The 21,453-nt window shown below is 38.1% G+C and overlaps 1 protein-coding gene and 1 long non-coding RNA gene across 2 annotated transcripts in view; both read right to left on the bottom strand.

The window, feature by feature from the left end:
- Window positions 1-10,338, bottom strand: part of LOC109028482 (uncharacterized) — a 37,579-nt gene extending 27,241 nt beyond the window's left edge. Inside the window, exon 1 of the mRNA XM_063708775.1 lies at window positions 10,232-10,338. Coding sequence (XP_063564845.1) covers window positions 10,232-10,338 — 107 coding nt within the window. The remainder of the gene's footprint in view (window positions 1-10,231) is intronic.
- A 9,429-nt stretch (window positions 10,339-19,767) lies between these two features.
- LOC109029242 (uncharacterized) overlaps window positions 19,768-21,453 on the bottom strand; it is a 69,150-nt gene continuing 67,464 nt past the window's right edge. Inside the window, exon 3 of the long non-coding RNA XR_008674934.1 lies at window positions 19,768-19,984. This is a non-coding gene — a long non-coding RNA (uncharacterized lncRNA). The remainder of the gene's footprint in view (window positions 19,985-21,453) is intronic.

Raw genomic sequence — 21,453 nt, forward strand, 5'->3', positions numbered from 1 at the left:
AGAGGCCTGAGAGAACAAGAGTCCCTAGCTCCATGGGCTTGTGCTCAGCCACACCCCTGCTTTCTCCTGCAGACAACTGAACTGATAAGTTTCCATTTTTTACTAAACTAGCTTGAGTTAGTTTTTTTTGTCACTAGTATTCAAAATGTTTCTAACTAATATACTTAATACGTTTAAAGTGGTATATATAAATAAGCAAGGGGCTTTGCTAAGCCAAAGAATTATTTTATGAGCCTTAACAAAATTGACTTTTGAAACCAAAGACTGTGTTTAAAATCCCAAGTTTATTGCTCACTAGTGGAGTAATCTTGGGCTACTGCCCTTGAACTGTGGTTTCAACACTACCTATAAAAAGCGATAAATACATACATTTATAGATACACATATATGTATATAACTTTTTGTCCTAAGGATCAAATGAGATAATATATATTAAACACTGTAAGTATAGTTCATTCTATGAAAGGTGGTCATTGTTTTATACCCACTCTGATTATCCTGAATTAAAGGAAACAAAAGTTACAGACACGCTGTTGCTATACTGAAAGAATGTGGGCTGGAATGATTGAGGGAGTTTAAGAACATTCCTCAGTCAGATGGGGAGAGAATTATGGCCGTGTTAAGTGAGCTCTTGGTAATTATTCAGAGCAAAGTCAGCAGAATTATTTTGCCACAGATAATACAGATAAGGGACCTGATAGAGTAAGTAGATTACCTCCTTTAGAGCTAATGCGAAACTATTTGGTAACATGAGAAAGAAAGTGGAAGAAATAGCACTTCTAGAGGTAACTAATGCTTCTCTGAAGATTCCTGGTTTTTTCCAGGGATCTCAGCATATCAACTGGACAACTTGATTAGACTCTATGTAGATACTGATGTCTGCGCATAGTCAGTCACTAGAGAAGGTGCACTATTGGATCACTAGAGAATTATAAAAAGAACCTTAACTATTAATTTATGCAAAGGATTCTGGTAAGTTGTCTTAGATGAAGAATATGGTGCTAAAATTGCATCATTTGCAATCCTTGGTTGTGTGTGAACACAGTGTCACACTTTCTGGATTGATGATCTGCTTTTCAAAATTTGGCCAGTGGTTCAGCTATTTGAAGTAGTTATAAAGGCATCATCACAATGTTTAACAAAAGTGTAAAAGATCATCCGGGGCATCTCAGATTAATGCCAATTAATGCCGATTAATGAAACACAACTTTAAAAATGCTAATTGGAACTTCCAGATGTCAAATACTCCACAGGAGATGGAAAATAAACAAGTAGGCCTTCCTCCCCTCCACCCATTTTTCCTCATCCCTGCCATATGAAATAACAAACAGCTTCAAATCACCTCCAACCAAAATGCAGCTGTTGTCTTCTGTATGTCACTTTCCCTGAGCCTCCAATGCTGCTCTCACCTCTAAAGCAAAGTACAGAAAATCGTTGTCTGCTTGGAGTTCCTAAGGCATGATATTCATCACCTGCTAGTATGACCTTTATCCTATAATGTTGCAGGTACTAAAGTAAGTGTTTGGTTTCCCATACATGACTTCAGGCAAAGTGCTAAGCGTATTCTTTGAGTCCTGGGACTTTGGACTCATAATACTTGTTGAATATTGGAGTTTCCTCTCACAGGACGGACATCTGCTTCCCACTGAGAAGTTGAGTACTGAGCCCTGGGTAATTTTAAAACTGGTCCACCTTCATCAGGACCTTTGGAGAAGCTTTCTTTGTCCTCATGTGGGTGTCACATTTGAAGAAAACCAACAAGAAGTCACTGAAGTTTTTAAGATAATTGACTTCCTCCAACTACATGGAAGACAAATAATTTAACTTAAAAAATAAGTGAGCCAGTTGTGATAGCCACGGAGGATGACAGTGTGGGAAAAAGATGGCTTCTGTCAGGCAAAGGGGACTGTGCCTCTCTAAAGCTATATGTCTGAGAGGTGGGGTGGTCATAGATTACATCAAATCTGGAGTATTACACTGAGATACTTATGTTTCATTAATCTGATTTAACTCAGCATAGGGAATGTAATTTGTTTATCCAGATCCTAGAGTATTAAGAGATTTGTGCAAAACTGAAATTTCTAAGTTGATTTTGAAGATTCCAGATGTTCCATTATTTATTCAAAATGTCAAATACTATATCATATACAGGCTTGGGGTTAGGTTTTCATGTAAGGCTAGAGTAGGATAAAACATACTGTTATGTATCTTTTAATAAAAGGATTAACAAGGGAAAGATATTTGTCTTCTATTCAGAAAAACTATTTAGCACTTATAGAGCTTTGATAAAATCAGGATTGTCAGAATCGTGATTTCTGGAGAAATATTAGAATGATCCAAGCTTCACTGCACACCTTTGAAATCAGACTTCCAATGTGCAATCACAAAGCAGGTGGGAGCTGGGGTTTGAAATCACTGTTCTAGATTAACTGCTTTCTTGTTGGAGAATATGCACAAGAAAAAACCAGAAAACTCAAGAAAGAGGCTAAAAAGCCTACCTCTGTACATTTCAGGGCAATAATTCTGTAAATTTGTCATCATTTGCAGTCTTAATAATTCCTACTCTCAGAGCCAGCCCAGCCTCAAAAATCTGCGTTTTAACAAACCTTCATGTGATTCTGGTCTTAGGGTACCATTTTCAAACATTTCCTGTGGGCTCACTTTAATAAGAATGTGGCTGTTGTTAAGCAAAATGCTTTGTGCTATGAGAGGAGAATGAGAGTTGAAGCAATAATATTCAAGGTATGCAGTATGGTTTCACATGCTGTGATTTATTGATGATGATAAGTGATAGGTCATTCTAATCAGTCAAATTATCCATCAGCTATTAGTGTTGTGTTCCAACATTGAGCATCCCATGATCTGTGGATCCCTTTTGACTCACAAGCTAGTTCCACAATGAAAGATTAGAGTTGTGCCCTCATAGCAAAATTGCTGGGGATAATGAGCATGCCATTTTCTCACTGACATTCTTCTATTAAATAATGTAGGTAATTTAATTTGTATGGATATACATTCTTTCTAAGGGACTTAAATATATTCCAAATCTCAATTTTTAAAGTAGCCCACAAATAGTTAATATATCCTAAATTGATCTTCATGCCAAAAGGTTCCAAGAAATTCTTCACATATATCACCTCATTTAATCCTAACAACAGCCCTATGAGATAGATACTAAGAATATTCCTATTTTACATATAAAAAAGCAAGGTGTAGAGACATTAAGAAACTTCGATACAGTCATGTGGCCAGTAAGTGCTGGAATCAAGACTTGAACTCACATCTGTCAGACTCCAGACTCATGTAAAAGAACAAAAGGTACATCCAGGCCTGGCTGATTCTCCCAAATGGACTAAAAATACGGGGAAATGGTTATATTTTATTGTATGGTTTAGACTAAGGAGCAAGAAAGCTGCTGCTCCTTTTCTGGACCGGGAGAGAATAATGGAGAGTGGTCTTCATTTGCCTAGTTTTAATCTATGATATGATGATGTTCAGCAAGCAGTGGTTCATGTAACCACTCTCACAGGGCTCTCACAGTTTAGTCCTCAGCCTGAGCACTGCCCACCGTACACCTTTCCAGAGAGCATCACATCCATGTGTAATGGAAAAGCTCACATATAAGTAAGGGGGCTTCTTGTTTAATTTGAAGTATATTGCTACAAATAGTTTTCTGTTTGGATATCAAATCATCTGGGCAGATATATGAAACTGATGGGTTGAGAATAGGTGGACATTTTTGAAACTCTCAAAGGCAAACAATGCAAGGTCCATAACTGTAAGCTACTAGGCAAACTGATGCCACCTCCTGGCAAAGCCAGGACATTTTAGACTGTGAAATTATAGAGGAGGAACAGTCAGTTATGAATACAAAATGCTAACTGCAAATCACATCTCTGGCAATCTCAACTACCGGAACATAGCCAGAAACTAAAAAACAATTTAAAAAAATGACTTCTGAAACAGTAAAAGAGAAATCAAAGCCCATGTGCTTACCTCATACAGAAAAGCTTGGCTGTCACTTAGATCTTACTGACTTCTACTTTAGAAACAATTTTAGGAATCAACCCAAATGCCCATCAATGATAGACTGGATAAAGAAAAGTGATACATATATACCATGGAATACTATGCAGCCATAAAAAGGAATGAGATCATGTCCTTTGCAAAGACATAGATGGAGCTGGAAGCCATTATCCTCAGCAAACTAACACAGAACAGCAAACCAAACACCACATGCTCTCACTTATAAGTGGAACCTGAACAATGAGAACAATGGACACAAAGAGGAGAACAACACACACTAGGGTCTTTTATAGGGCACAGGGCAATGGGGAGGGAGAGCATCAGGATAGAAAGCTAACAAATTTGAGGCTTAATATCCAGGTGATGGGTTGGTAGGTGCAGCAAACTGCCATGGCACATGTTTACCTATGTAACAAACCTGCACATCCTGAACATGTATCCTGGAACTTAAAATAAAATAAAATAAAATAAAATAAAGATTTTTAAAAAAGAAACAATTTTAACAAAGTTGGTAATCAGCAATAAGTGGGGCAGATGCTAGTGTGAAGCACATTCATAGCCCCAGTAATAGCTGATAACTGATGGAGAAAAAAATCTTAAAAACTATTTTTAAAAATTCAAAAATAGAAAGTTACCACAGTGTGAGAATAAAAAAGGGTAATAGTTCAAAGCCCTGCATGTCTCCTGGTCATAAGGACATCATTCTACTACAGCCTATTAGATTCCATTGTATTACTGATAGACACATTAGTCACGGTCCACCAGAAAGACATTCATTAATATGCTGCCTACTGTTTAAAAGGTAGGGAAGGATATAATCATTTGAGAAAGAGGCAAGGAGAAAGACTTTTCACTGTTACCTTTTAATCTTAGGGCCATGTTGTTTAGTCAGCTTGGGCTGCCATAACCAAATACCACAGACTGAGTGGCTTAACAGAAATTTATCTTCTTACAGTTCTGGAGGCTGAAAGTCCAAAACAAAGGTGACAGCAGGCTTAGGTTCGTGAGTCCTCTCTTCGTGACTTGTAGATGGCCTCCTTCCCACTGTGTCCTCACATGATCTTTCCTCTGCATGCATGCACTCCCCATGTCTCCTCTTCTTATAAGGACACTGGTTCTTTGTATTAGGGCCCCACTCTTATGACCGCATTTAACCTTAATTACCTTCTCAGAAGCCCTATCTCCAAAGAGTCATATTGAGGATTAGGGATTCAAAATATGCATTTTGGAGGGAGGGGGGACAACAAAATTCAGTTCATAACAATGTGAATATAATACTTTTATTCAAAAAATGAAATGAGTTTAAAAATAAAAAAGCAAACATTATCCTGCTGCCTCCCCCTCCTCCAGTTTATTGAATGTCTACTACGTGCTAGGTGTATGGTAGTACTGGAAGAAGATTAATCACAATAGAGGGAACTCACAATAGAGTTGCAAAGTGAACAACAAGATATTTTAATATTTAATTTCCTGGGAAAATGAACAGTCATTTTCAAATGATATTTCTAAGATGTTGCTGTATACAATGTGTCAAACATAGTATATGAGGTATGAAGTATTCTTTTCTCTTTCCATCCTCATCTACTTTTATTCCTCTCTTTTCCCTTCTTAATTCTTTCTCTCCTCTTATTTCTTGCTTATATTTTCGGTAACTCTTCTTGTTCTGGATTAGGGCCTCTCATTCAGGTAGCCTGGAGACCACTGAAAGTTTCAATTCACTCTTGCTCATTTAAGAGAATTTAGGGCTCAGTAAATATTCTCACTTTTATCTCACGCTCTTGCTTAGGATGGAGGGTAGCAAGGATTCTAGTTTCCACAAAGGACTTGCTTTCACTCCTTTACCTTTCCCGTGTTATTAATATTTCAAATATCTTCTGCTTACCTACAGAAATTTATCCAATGAAGTATGATTTTGTAGTCAAATTATAGTACAAAGGGACTGAAGAAATGTGATTCTGGTTTCACTCTTTATTGTAAAGACCTATAGAAGGCCAAGAACTCAAGGCAAGTGGTGACAATTTTGAGACCAGTGCCTGCAAAATGCAGGGTTTCTGGCTTACAGAATCACTCGCCATTCTAATGAGATCTTAACTCATTAGCAGGAGAAAGCAGTTGCTGAACAGACCTAGTAAGTTCTAGGAAATGTTAAAAGGAATATTTTTTATCTTTGATTTGTGAGTTACGCTTCCTGTTTTAAGTTTGTTTTGCCAGACATCCAAGGTACGCCAGGAAGGGCATAATCTCTGTTCTGCTGCAATAAGCCTCCTGCACACACGACAACCAGGGATGGGTTATTAATATCCTATAATTTGCTGAAAGTATTGAAGCACAGCTTTATATCAGGTTTTTCTTATTCTTCTTCTTCAAACCTCTTGGCATTTCTCTTACCAAGATTCGACAGCAGTAGGCCCATAGCTCAGCTGCCTATTTATACTTCAGCACAAGACTAAGAAAACATTTCATCGCTATAGATAACTTTCTAAAAAGTTAGATTCCTGTTTAATGTGGAAAGTTCAAGATTTGCCTGCTTAAAATTGTCAGTTAAGCAGTCACTGTGGAAATTACATTTACTGAGGGGAGAAGACAAGATTGAAAGGAGAGCAGATGTCATGCAAATGGCCTTCGAAGTAAATTTTCTAATGGGGGCATCGAAATTAATGGCCATAAAATCGACTTGAGCAAGTTCCAGGTTAATGACCAGCTGCAGAGTAAACATACCTCTATCCTGACCACCCCACCCTTCCTATTCTAATAACAGCTCTTGCAAGTAAAGATTTCCAATGATATCAAAATGTCTCATGTTGGTTGGGATGAAAATAGTCACAAATTAGAGTCCTATTGCCAATTTGCATCCTGACTTCAGAATATTCTTAATCTGTTTAAATTTCTGGCATTCTAGCTGAAAGACAGGCTCACCTTTTAAATTTGCTCAATAAACACAATGTTCTTGAGAGCTAAAATTTTAGTGATATGAAGACATTTGTGACTTGAAGGCTATTTTACTGGCGATGTTTATCTTGCATAATGTCCGTGGTTTTAACATACTGTGCTTGATACATAAAATTCAGTGCAGTGGGGGCAGCTGTCCATGTAGACATTGAGATGCATGTTTTGCTCCTTCACTATTCCAAGGATAGTGTGTGTTTCATTGTAATAGATGACAGGGGAGGTGGGTAGCATCTTAAAATTGTGACGCTAGAGGTCATCTGTCTAGTGATTCCAAATCACAGCTTCACAGGCTGGCTGCAAATGAACTTGCTAAAAACACAATGTTACAGGTCCCACCCCTGGGAGGCCCTGAAGTGGACCCTACAGGTTTGAAGTTTTTTAGGTTCCCTTGGTGATTATGATGTGTCATCAGAATTGGGAACCATTGCTCTAAGTCCAGCACTTCATTCAATACAGGCAATCCTGTTCTGTCATCATTTATTCTTCCAAATCACAAACTAAAACTTCCTGGGCTAATGGGCAAAATAGACACAAAAACAGACTACCGAAACTACATGTAACTTGGTAAGAAGGCTGTTAACAAAAACACTGATAATAGAAAAATACCAGCATGGTTTTTAAAAGGTTAAATGCCTTTAAAAATGGATATAGTAAATATAAGACTTAACCCTGAAAGAAAGAGGGGAGTTGGTTTGATGGAAGAGAGTGTGAGAAAGGTTAAGTACTGAGTTTTTAAAAACCACAAATATTGGGAAAAACTGCACAAGCACATCCAAGTCAAAATACCTGGTCAAACTAAGCTAAGATGAACCTGGACAGAACAGACATGGGATACTGCATTGTGCTATATGGCTGGCTGTTTTCAGCAGCATGAGGGCAAGTTACATTCAGTGAGGGCTGCTCAGTAGTGCAAAAGATTAAAGGGCTGATGTGAGCCCAAAATGATCCAACATAACTTCTATGTTTTACTAATATTATTCCGCTAGTGGCCAGCTAGGTAGGCACTATGTCACCTTTAGAAATACATGTCATGATAACGCAGAACTAAATCAATCATCCAGATGGCATGTCTACCCAATGTTTATTCTCTTCTACTGGAACACTTCTGCCTGAGATAGCCTCATCCATTTTTGGACAGCCCTAATAATTAAAAGCTCTTCTGTATTTTGAGCTAAAATTTATTTTTCTGTAGTGTCTACTCATTTATCCGAGTCTAATTGTGCTTCCACGTGACACAGCTTTTCATATACTCAGAAATGGCCATCTTACTTCCCTTATATCTTCTCTTTGCTAAGCTAAGCATTCTTCAATTTTTCACATGCTTATCACATGGCATTGTTTTCAGTCTCTAATCACTCACCCCACCTCCCTTTAAAATGGCCACGGTTTTGGTATCCAGAATTATTCACCATAATACTCTGAATTTAGTTGATCAATACAGACACAACTATCAGGTATTTTAGGATAGGCATTGTATTTCTATAGAAGCAGAGCAAGCTAAATAGGTTTTTGGCAGGAAAATGACATCATGGGTGCATATTCTACTTGCAATTACCCATTACCTAACCTAGAGGGTACCTTCTAACCTCAAGGAACACCCTTGCCCTTGGTTACAGAAACCTAATACAAAGCCTCTGTGGCTACTCGATCATTGGCAGAGAGTTCTACCTGGCCTCACCTTTCCAAGTCCTTCTTCATACCTCCCTAGGCAACAGCTATTTATGATTCTGGACTCTCCCTTGAAAATTAGATCATTCTTATCACATACCATTTTAGACTAGCTACCTAACTTTGGACTAGTATGTCCCTGAAAATATTTGTATCTCCCTCATATGGAGGAGAGATCATGCGCCTGAATGGAACCCAGACATTCAAGTTACCTCTTACCAGGCCCTCGGGTAGCCATTCTGTCCCCAAAAGGAACATGAAAAATCTTAAAGCCCTAAGCATGTTTTTAGCATGCACTTCATTTAAATCACATCTTTCTAGGCTCAGCAATAGAGGGGTTTTTTTTGGCACACAGTTGTTGGGTAATACATTCATCCCTGTAATACTTTACGCTGTTAGATTTGCCTATCATATTGTGGTCCCCATAGCTCTCAAGTATTATCCAACATATTTGTTACACTTCCCCATCTGTATCACTTGCTAATATGACTTTCATGACAGCAATAGATTTTTCTAAGTCATTAGTAAAACTGTTGAGGAGAAAAGACCAATGACAGATTCTTGTAGGCTTATCCCTAGTAACTTCTATCCATATGACACGATCCATGAAATCACACTCTTTGGGTAACTGCTTTAATAAATTATAAACCTATAAAGCCAACAACTCAGAAATACACATAAAATTAATAAGTAATACTAAAAACTAAGCTCATGAAAAAAAAGAAAAGCCTGAGAAACTTTGATAGATCAAAGGAAACTAAGGAGGCATGATAAGTAAACACAACATGGAATCCTGAATGGGATTCTGGAATATAGAAAAAAGATAGTAATGGAAACAATGGTGAAATCTAAATGCAGTATTTACATTACTTAACAATATTATACCCATGTTCATTTCCTAGTTTTAACAAATAACCATGGTTATGTAATAAGTTAACGTTAAAGGAAGTTGGGTGGTGAGGGTTATATGAAAACACTCTGTACCATCTTGTAACTCTCTGTAAATCTAAAATTATTTCAAAATAAAACATTTTAAAAGCTTCAAAGTATTTTTGAAAAAGGCAAAAAAAACTAATTTTTTTCTAAAAATTAGAAATTTTCTAAAAAAAACCTCATAATTTCCTATTTATTTTATTATTATTTATCTTTTTATCTATGTACTTGAGGTTATTTATTTGTATGGTATCTATATGCATACATTGTTTTTTTTTCCTAAAGAGCTAGTTGTTAAACACTTACCAACCCACCACTCTTCAAGACTTTCATTACTAATTAGAAACATGGTAATAGTCTTTGCTCATGCTTTGACCATAGTAAACATTTTCAATCAATTGATTACTATGGAAGAATCTGACCCACTGCTATACTTACAAACAAAGTGATTGTGTGATGATGTAGCTTTGGAGCTCTTGTTTTGTTTATTTTGATTTTTAATACAGTTTAATTTTAGGGCAGTTTTAGGTTTACAGCAAAATTGAACAGAAGGTATGGAAAGTTCCCATCTACTTCATATCCCCATATGCATAGCCTCACCCATTACCAACATCCTCCACGAGAGTGGTACGTTTGTTACAGTTAATAAACCTACATTGACACATCCTTATCAACCAAAGTCCGTAGCTTACAGGAGGCTTCACTCTTGGCGTTGTACATTCTGAAAGTTTGGATAAATGTACGATGACAAGTATCCACCATTACAGCATCACATAGAGTAATGTCACTGTCCTAAAAATCCTCTGTGCCCCCACCTACTCATCCCTCCCTCCTACCTAATCCCTGGAAACCACTGATCTTTTTACTGTCTCTACAATTTTGCCTTTTCCAGAATGTCATACAGTTGGAATCATATAGTATGTAACCTTTTCAAAATGACTTCTTTCACTTAGTAATATGCATTTTAAACTTCCTCCTTACCTTTTCATGGCTTGATAGTTCATTTCCTTTTAGCATGTTTTAGCACCATTGTTTGGATGCACCACTGTTTGTTTATTTTAGATCTTTTTTATTATTTTAATCTATGTTAAATCTCTCTGATAAATTTCTGAATTGCTTTTCTGCATTATCTTGGAGATCACTGAGTTTCCTTAAAACTGCTATTTTGAATTCTTGGTCAGAGAGTTAACATATCACAGTCTCATTGGGGTCAGTCACTGGTTCCTTGCTTTCTCCATATGAGGAGGTCATAGTTTCCCATTTGCTGTTGTTTCTTATGGACGTACATAAATATGTCTTTCTATTGAATAATTTGTTCTTTATTTCAGTCCTCTGTCTGGCTTGTTTAGGTTTTTATTGGATATGTTTGCTTAGAGATTCTTTGTAATTTATCTGTTGGTTTTCTTTCTTTTCCCCTAGGTTACTGCCTTCTTGGCACTAGATGTTGCCTTAAGCCCAGGTTTGTCTTGATTGTAGTAAACAATCAGAGTGCCACTCATCTCAAATGGTGGGTGTCTCAGAGGGGATATCCCAGTAGTGTGGGAAGGCTGGCTAGGGTTCATGCCCAAGGGATGTATGGAAAAAAGCCATCTACGGTGTGGTGCTGCTGAACAGCCACTCTGATTTGGCTTCTCCTTTGGCTGAGTTACAGAGCAGAGTTTCCAGGGCTGGGGATGGTAGTCCTATCTTCCCCCTTTGTCTTTGGCCTCTGCCACCTTTGTCCTCAGGGATATTTCTTGGGGATATTGGCCTTTCCCCTTTGTCCTTGGGGATATTGCTCCTTTCAAGAATTCCTGATGCCTCTCGTGGGTTGAGGCAGGGACAGGTCTCTTTCCAGAAAACACAAGATGGTAGGGAAGCTGGTTGTTAACCTCAGTCTCACTTTCCAGTGTAGAAACTGTGAGTTGGGGAAAATTTTTCACAATCTGTGCCAGACAGATTGTGGAGAGCAATGTCTCAGATATGGAAGTTTGATTCTCTTATTGTGTGCTGGAAGTTGTTTCACTTCTCTATGGTCCCAGGAACTGTCTCCTCTCATATATGTGTTCTGGGATACTGCTGGTGATAATCTCGGCACCGTATATTTGCTTTTTAATTTTCTGTTGCAGGGATTAAAGCTAGTTTGCTTTTATGCAGCCATGTTGGAACTGGAGGTCTAGATGTATTTTTGTGTAGATTGTCTGACTGCATTTTCTACCATGGCTACATTCTTTCTAAAGCAACCAGGTTTTTCTGAAACCTGTAGTTATTTGAAGAATATTTTAAACACTAAAACCATAGGATCACTAGGATTTCCCTGTTGCACACACAAAAAATTACATCATTAACCATCCCCCTCAAACAATCATTCAAAGCGTTACTAACCTAATCACTCCATGTCCTATATGGACTGGGTTACAATCTTACCTACCTAATCCTGGCATGGTCAGGATCACATTTCTCATGTTGACTATAAAATTGCCATGATATATCCTGCAAATGCTTTTCTGAAATCACACACATTGTGTCTATCGCAGTCTATTGACCAACTGGACAAGTAACTCATTTTTTAAAAAAAATTAAGCTGCTCTGATGAGATTTGTTCTTGGTAAACTCCATAATTATGTATCACTTTCTTCTAAAAACTATGTGAGATGGCTCCCTTCTTTATTAGTTTGGTTGCAAACTCTGTGAGACTCAAACAAATGTGAAAGAACTGCAGAAAACTGCTTCCTAATTGTCAGACTTGCGTACTATGTTCAGAAAAACACAATAACAAGTCTTGCTTCAGAATTGCTTCTGTTTACCCTCATTTTGATCAAAAGCAAGTAATTAAGAAATTTTCTCTCTGGAAGACTTCTAATAAGCACATTTCCATTATCTTTAACCACATAGTGTGAGCTGACTTTCTTTTCTTACTGAATCCTGTAATGTGGTTGTGGACATGCATTAATCCAGCCATGGCTGAGCAGAGCTTATCAAAGACAAGAATCAAGGGTCCTCCCCCCTCAATACACAGATTAATAAGTGCAGGATGTAGCCTTCACAGCTAAGGAGTTGAAAAGAACGAGAAAATCTGGACCTCTTTGCATCCCAAGGGACTAGACATTATTTATGTTTTTAACGTAACCGTGTTTTACTGACAGCTGAAAATGTGACAAATTGGAGGACAAACTGAATAGTGAATTTCACAAATGATAATAGATACTATTTATTGTGTCAAATACTCTAGTATACACTGTAAATAAATTACCCAATGTAAAATAATGACATTTTTATCCCTTTTTCATGGATGAGGAAATTGATATTCAGAGATGCAAACTTGTCCTAGATGACCAGGGTGGCAACTGGTCAAGCCGGGATTTAAACACAGGCCTCTTGGATGCCGGTCTTCATTCTATCCCTCTGACACTCTCTTTGGCTCTGTATTCATCTATACTACTGAGCAATAAAATGGGGAACTCATTTTTGTGCAGTGAGAGCCACATGAAGTGGTTCTCATAGACTATTAGTAAAATCTTTCAAACATAAATGTATGGGCTCATAAGTTATTAATATGTACTTTGATGCTACAATAACATGTATATTATGAAAGATACAAAAATAGAAAAATTGTAAGATGCTATAAAAGTTAAATATGTTCTAATATCTTCTTCTCTCATCTAGTGGGTAACCTTGTACACCCTTTTAACCTATGGCCCCCCTCACAACATAGAGGTTACTCTTTGCTAAATTTAATTAATTATATGATATCTTGGTATATTCTTATACAATTATTTTAAGTAAATGTTTTTACATGACAGTTTATGATTATAAATCCAATTAACAGCAGGCAACACTGGCTACTTTTTATTGGTAGGTGACATGATAACAGCATGTCTCTTAAAGAGGATCAAAGGGTGAGAGCCAAACCTAATTTCTGACCTATCCCATGCCTGTGATAAGTTGAATATGTATTGAGCACCTACTATATCTCCCTATAACAAGTTCCATAGCCACATTGCACCATCTGGGCAGGAGTAGCAATAGCATTATTAACCTATAGAGTTTGTGGGGGAGGCTCCTGAAGATTAACAAAGGTTATAAATCATTGAGCTCCTGGTGGCATTGAAAGTGCTATGTTAACATTTCCAAACTCAGATCTGTCACCTGTTCTGTGTACTGACTATGGATTTACACTAAATAACTGAAATGTTAAGAGTTTAGGCAAAACAAATAATATTTCAAGTGAAAGTTTCCATTTCTCACAAGAATCATTTATATTGTTGACAGGATACTTTATGTTTATCTAGAATATGATACAGCCTATACTTTTCTACCTTAAATTCCCAGCACATATGGAGTGAGAATTTTTCAGAAGAATAAACGTACTGTTGGTAGCATAATTTGTCAGGAGTTAAGAGTGCAGTTGAGGTAATGACACTACAGAGTGAACCCTGGATGAATGACCATTTTTATGGTCTTCATGGTGACACAATTGAAAGTTCTTTTGGGTCGTTTTTTTTTTTTTAAGACAAAGTTTCAGTCTGTCACCCAGGCTGTAGTGCAGTGGTGCGATCTCCACTCACTACAACCTCCGCCTCCTGGGTTCAAGTGATTCTCCTGCCTCAGCCTCCAGAGAAGCTGGGATTACAGGCACATGCCACCATGCCTGGCTAATTTTTGTATTTTTAGAAGACAGGGGTTTTGCATGTTGGCCAGGCTGGTCTACAACTTCTGACCTCAAGTGATCTGCCCGCCTCGGCCTCCCAAAGTGCTGGGATTACAGGCATGAGTCACCGTGCTGGCTTTTGTGTCATCTTAATTCCCTGGTTCTAAAGTTGTGTTCGGTGGAGTTCAAGAATATTGCCTGCTACGGGGGTGGGGTAGGAGGAAAACGAGCAGAAACCTAGCCCAGGGTGCTCTGAGCCTCCTTCTCTAACCACAGCAATTCTCTTCTGATCTGTTTTATATACTGGGGATCCCTAGAAGATTCCATTCAAATAACAGGGTCCATTCAAACAATCAACATTTTGGTTAATTTTAAAAATTAACCAAAGCCCTAATATATGTTGGCCATCTTAATGTTATCTTTATAAGTAAAATGTAAAGGCTTCCTGCTGCTCATTTTTAAAACTTGAAGCAAAAATTTGAGCCACAAAGCAGATTTGATGAAACTCCAAGAGAAAGGGGAATGTTTAAAAGTTCAGCAAATTAATAATGTTATAGCTTCTACATGTGTTCCAAGTTGAGATAAGAATACTTGGATCACCCAGTTAGAATTTCAAGTGGAGATATACAAACTTAATCCCTGCTGAGGATGACCTCTATGACAAAGTCACCCAGCCCGGCACACATCTGAGTCTTCATGCAGACATATCTGGAGGATTGATAAGGTATGTATGGGGTTTTGAGCTTTCAGTTGCTGATTATCAATCTTTGTGGGTACCTTGAGAGCAAAATCAAGATAGATAAAACTTCTAGCATATGGGGGGAAATTATAAAAATTAAAACACACTGAAAGAGCCAGTGCCCTTTCTCTGAAGGATTTTTCTGCAAAATACACTGGTGAAGAGGTGTCATTTTCAGGTTAGCTGACATTTTAGCCCATCAGTGCTGACAGCCTGCTCAAAACAGGCCTTGTTACAGGCCTTTGCTACAGGCAAGGCAATGAACATGCAGTCCTAGGTAGTGGTAAGAAACCACAATTACAAGCACAGACAGACTGCCACAAACTTGGGGAAACAGAAATTGTTTTGACCTGAGTAACTTAGTCTCTCAGGCAGGTCTAGTGCCTACACTCTAGAGAACACTCCTTACTTGGTCCAACCTATCCTATGGCTAAATAATGTACAACAGAAAACATACTTTCCAGCTAAGAAGGTCTATCTGCAGCTCACCTTTGCTCTTGTTAAATGTCCATCCTGAAATAGCTCCCTGCCTTTATCCAGATCATCTTCATTTATCAAGAACTAAATGAAATGCCCCCTGCTCTTTAATTAGTTCTGTTTATAGTAATTTCCCTCTTCTCCAAATTCACTCATTCATTCAACAAATATTTACTGAACATCTACTATGTGCCAGGAATTGTAGTTGCTGTGAATACAATGGTGATCAAGACACACAAAGTCCCTGCCCTTACTAAACTTAAAATTCTAGTGGGGAAGACTAGGGCAACAATGAAAATTATATATAGATATAGATAGATGTAGATACAGAGTTAGAGATCAATAGACACATAGGGATTTGTAGATAGATGATAGATAGATGATAGATAGATAGATAGATAGATAGATAGATAGATAGATAGATGTGCAGTTATGCGACACATAACATTTTGGTTAATGAAGGACCACATATATGACAGTGGTCACATAACATTATAACACTGTATTTTAATTTTTCTATTTTTAGATATGTTTAGGTACATAAGTACTTACCATTGTGTTACAGTTGCCTATGGCATTAAGCTCAGTAACATGCTGTACAGGTTTGTACACTAGGAGCAGAGCAATAGGCTATGCCATATAGCCTAGCTGTGTAGCCTAGGTGCCATCTAGATTTGTGTGAGTCCGCTCTATGATGTTTCCACAATGACAACATTGGTAATGATATATTTCTCAGAATGTATCCCCATCACTAAGTAACAGATAATGTATGTATACACACATCTACAAATATATTTATATATTACAACTTCAGGAAATAGTGCCATGAGGAAATATCAACCAAGGTAAGGGGAGCTGGTAATAGCCACTGTCTGTGTGACCACTTTCAATATAACAGCTTGTATTCTGATTTAACTTTTAATCTGTGACTGTTTTGTAAGAGTCTTAAGGGAGAGATGTGCTATCTTCATATCCTCCACAAAGCCTAGCTCAGGTCTTACAACAGGTTTTCAATAAATATTTGTTGCATTTCTATTAGATGACATCCATTTACCAGCATCATGGAGAGGGATTTTGATCTAATGTTGACTAATGGGCTGGCTTGAACCCCACATAAAGATGAGACTCTTTGGGGATGGTTTGCAGCTGTCATAATGACAGATGTTAATTTAAGTCACAGAAATTTTGTTTTGAAATATGCATAGCTTTCATCTATGCATACTTATTGTAACTACACTGTGGTGGTTCTTAAGATATAACACCTATATTTTCTCTATTTTCTGGAATATCTCTGACTCCATATATTTATATTCTCTTCAAAATAAAGTTTGTAACTATGCTAAACTTGTTAATTATGTCGATAACTTTAATTTCATATTTAAGAATTCTGCACATAAGTAAATCCATGAAGCACTGGGAAAAAAAACTCTAAGTAAAACAGTGTCTGTGGGTGCTCCTTTTCTGTAATGTCTTCAATTTACTTATGTAACCAAAATCTGAATGGCGTGTTGTTTATGCCATTCTTTGCTCTATAAGTCAGTTACATTTTCCAGTAAGTCTATCTATTAAATATCTTCGAATGTCCATGACCACAGGACTGTCATGGGTGAAGGATGTAGAAATGCAGGCAATGATGAAATACTGCACTTGCCCTGGAGGGTGGTGACCAGCTAGACACTTAATGTACTAACTTTATCAGCAGCTTTCATTCCTCTCCAACTCGTTATGATTCAGAAAGCAGAGCATCCTTTCAGGATGACCTTCACATGTGGTTGTGGTAAACAGAATGTGTGATCTGAAGTCAAATAAATGGGATTCAAATCCTAATTCTGACATTCACTGGCCAGGTGACCTTGGACAAGGTGTTCCATCTCTCTGAATCTGAGTTGCCTTGATGTAAATGGGCATAACAGTAAACAGCTTTTCTAGCTGTGGTGAGGATTAAATGATATATGATATGCAAATGCCTATTAAAGGCCTTGTGCATAGGGGGATCTCATTATTTTGTCTCTGTTTTTATCATTATTTTTCACTTATAACCATTTTGTGCCAAGTATCGAAATAGGAATTTGAATAAAATACCTTCTAAGACTTCAAGGAACTTATAATTTAAGTCTAGATAAGGAAAGATAAACATAAGCAGACGATTCCAATGAATGAGTGGATCGAAAGTAATGAGTACACTGCTGGAAAGGTGCCCAGATTAATTTGGGAGCTTGAAGGAAGATTACTGAACTCATGGGGTGTGAGAAGCCTTCCCACTGAATATCACATAGTAGGACCTAAGGGGTACATTAAGGTAGAATGGGAAGAATGGAAGGGCAGTCCAGGTACAGGGAAGAGTGTGAGTAAAAGCATGGAAGCAAGGCATAGAATGGTATGTACAGGGAGCTACAAGCCATTCAATCTTGCTGTCCACAAAGTCTAAGACAGAGAGTGGTGAGCATGGAAAGATGAACTGGAAAGATAAGCGGGAAGTGGCTGATGGGGTTAACTCATGGAGCTATGTCATGGTAAGTATCCTGAATAACACCTGGTACAAAATTGATAGAAAATGCCAGTAAAGTATTTAAATAAAGAATTGACATGGCTATATTTATTCAGGCTGGAGTGCAGTGGCACAATCACAGCTCACTGCAGCCTCTGCCTCCTGGGTTTAAGCAATTCTCCTCCCTCAGCCTCAGTCCTCAGTAGCTAGGACTACAGGCATGCACAACCAAGCCCAGCTAATTTTTGTAATTTTTTAGTAGATACGGGGTTTCACCGTGTTGGCCAGGCTGGTCCCGAACTTCTGACCTCAAGTGATCCGTCCACTTTGGCTTCCCAAAGTGCTGGGATTATAGGCGTGAGCCACCATGCCCAGCTGACATGGCTATGTTTAAATAAAATATATCACATTGGTGGTTATGCAGAAAAGAGATTAGATGAAGATATCAGGAAGTGGAGAGACACAAGATTCTGAACTAGGGCATGGTGGTAGGGATGGATTCTAGAATCAAGAATTAGGTAGGGCTTAATATAGACAGGAAGAGGTAAAGGAGAACACATAGGTCTCATCCTAGGTGATTGAAATGCAATAAATTAAGAAAGTCCAGGGAAATTGTGAGGTTTCTAATCTCATCCTATCCTCCAGGATCCTGAAATACCCTACAATTATGGCAGTAGTTGGAACGGAGAGTGATAGTGAAAGCTAGAGACTTCCATGAAATAGAATGACATTAGGGCTCCATAAGCAACAGTGTACCAAGTATACCATGGTATAGCTTAGTGGGATCAACCTCCCAAAGGTATGAGTTTTACACAGGGTAAATGCAGGCCTGTGTGAAGTGACAGTGAGCACCTGAGAACACTAATAAACACTCACCCCAACTTTCCACCTGTACTGTGCACATTATGGAAGAATAATAGCTCCACTCAACAGGTCTGAGGGATGGACTTGTACTGGCGGTGCAGCCAGGGTTCAGGCAAGACCTAAGAGGAAAGCAATAATCTCTGAAGGGAGCTTAAGGGTTTAGGAGGTTTGTTAGTAGTGGCACAAGATTTTCCCTCACTCACACCTATCAATTCCCATACTGTCTTCAGTGGTGCCAATATTAAGTGCTCTCTAATTTATTATCCCTTCCCCTCTTAACAAAGCAGACTATTAACTGTTCTGACCTCTGCAGCCACGTGCTCTTCACTGATGCAATGATCAATGCCCATAATATATCTCTTTTCTGAGAAGTTCCAAGCACCTCAAAACTCATCATGGCAGATAAGCAGCTTTTAAACTGTTTGCTGCTGGAGCCTCGATGTAGCCAAGATCGTGAGTGTCAAGGGGCTGTGGTCATGATTGATTCTCCTGATGGGGCGGGGTGCAACTTCGATGGGGACCCTCAGGAATACATCTTACTGTTATCTAACTGGTACCTGAAGATGGGGTTACTCAGTGCATCCCCTCACTAAACAAGACCAAACTGGCTGAGTCTAAGGATTTCCATTACTTTGCAGCATTGCAAGAAGACTTGCTAATGGTTCTGAACTTCTGACTTTAAAATCCATTCTTACTGAGAATGTATGTGAATGCTCTGACTCCGCTAATAAAATATTTACAGGGAGGGATACCTGTAGAAACCAACAAGAGCTTATATAAATTGAGGGAGGAGTTGCATCCTTGACTATATATAAATTCAAAATGATAAATATATGTTTGTAAAACACATAGAATTCTCTTTATCCTCTCAGGGTTGGTAGTACTACCCTTTCTTCGTCAACTTACAAGTTCAACGCTAACAAACATATCTACTGAAATGTGTTATTCAAATATAGAGGTTATTGAAAGCACAAGCAGTACAGGAACTAAAACTAGATTCATTCCATTTATTAAACCCTGTTTTCAACTATACTGGGAAAATGGATGTGTTCACAACAATACTTTTAAGAAAACTCTTTCCAGATAGCATGTTCAAGGACAGAGGCAAATCCAAGGTTTTTACTTTAGGCTTATCCTTCTCACAAAATAACTCAGCCATGATGTTCACGGTGTTGATGCCTCCTCTTCTAACTTCGGAATCCCTTCTTGGCTGTTTAAAGAAAATATAGAATTAACTTTAGATATACAACTAAGAGACACCTTGACATGTCACCTGGTTGGTGAAATTATTTTGAGAGGGGCCTTGCCAACCTTGTAAAATGTAAATGAAAAGCATACTAGCATGGATCGCAGACTATTTACGGTATGATCATGTGAAATTGCAGAAGCAAAGAGACTGCTTGCTTTTCAGGAAGGCTGGATTGGCACGGAACACCCTTTCCGTGGGTATGTTTCCTGGCTGCCTTTTGGAATCAATTTTAGGGAAAAGCTTGCGAGGCTGGAGGCAGGAAATGGAGAAAATCTTGCATAACAGCAGTTTCAACGATATAGTCGCTTTTTTGTAGAAAGTAAGAGAGAGGACACTAACAGCTTATTTAAATAGAATGACTCAAATTGGGTTTTGTGAACAAGGATTTGACAGAGCCCATGCTAAGCACATTTGCAAACAGAGAACATGAGGAAACTGCTTGCATCTTTGCTTTTGTCTTCAAAGTTGAGATTTTCCTTTTCAAGTGCTCTGAGCACCCCTGGTGCCTGAAGACAAGTTTGTGAATGCTCATACCCAATTGAGAATATTTGACATTTACATTTCAATAACATCTGCAAGATTAATTTTGTTTTTTCCACTGCTGTTGTGTGCAATGCAAAGAGCTTTATATCTGCCCAGAATAATCATGGTTTTTACAATCTGTAGTTATGTCTAGAGGCAACAGATTCAGGCAGGAACCTACAGAGTCAGGAGTTTGTAAGTTGTAGGGTTCGGCAACTAATAACCTCTGCAGACTTGAAAAGTCCTATTCAAAAATAAGTGTCTGTGACCTTTCAGTCCTAGCATATAATTAAAAGTGACAGGTAACCAGTGTTTCCCCATTGGCCAGTGAAACATGGCTGGGTTGGAGATGTTATCTAAGCTGTGGTAGTTATGGAATGAAGCACCAGTTCTCTCTACTTATCTAAAGTTAAATTTGTTTATTGAAGTTGAAGCTGTACTTTTGTGAAACATAAAGGACTAAGCTGGGCATGGTGACTCACACCTGAAATCCCAGCACTTTGGGAGGCCAAGGTGTGAGGATCTCTTGAACCTAGGAGGTCGAGGCTGCAGTGAGCCATGATTGTACCACTGTACTTCAGGCTCGGTATTAGAGCGAGACCGTGTCTCAAAAAAAAAAAAAAAAACCCCATAAAGGACCGAATGGCCTCTATCTTATTTAATTTTAATTAAAATCAACATTTATTAGTTGTCTTCGATGTGCTAAGCAAACTGTAAGAGACATACAAATGATTTACACTAAAATAGTATACTAAGAGGATAATCCATGTGATACTACAGTGTATAGGAAAAAAATAGTGTCTGATATTAAAAACGGAATCCCAATATTTTAGTTTTAAAACCTTTTCCTCAATGTATGTTTAAGAACGATACTAAACGCAATGGTTTTCTTTCTTCTTTTGAGAGAG

Source organism: Gorilla gorilla, chromosome 1, assembly GCF_029281585.2.
Source record: "Gorilla gorilla gorilla isolate KB3781 chromosome 1, NHGRI_mGorGor1-v2.1_pri, whole genome shotgun sequence".
Lineage (NCBI taxonomy): Eukaryota > Metazoa > Chordata > Mammalia > Primates > Hominidae > Gorilla > Gorilla gorilla.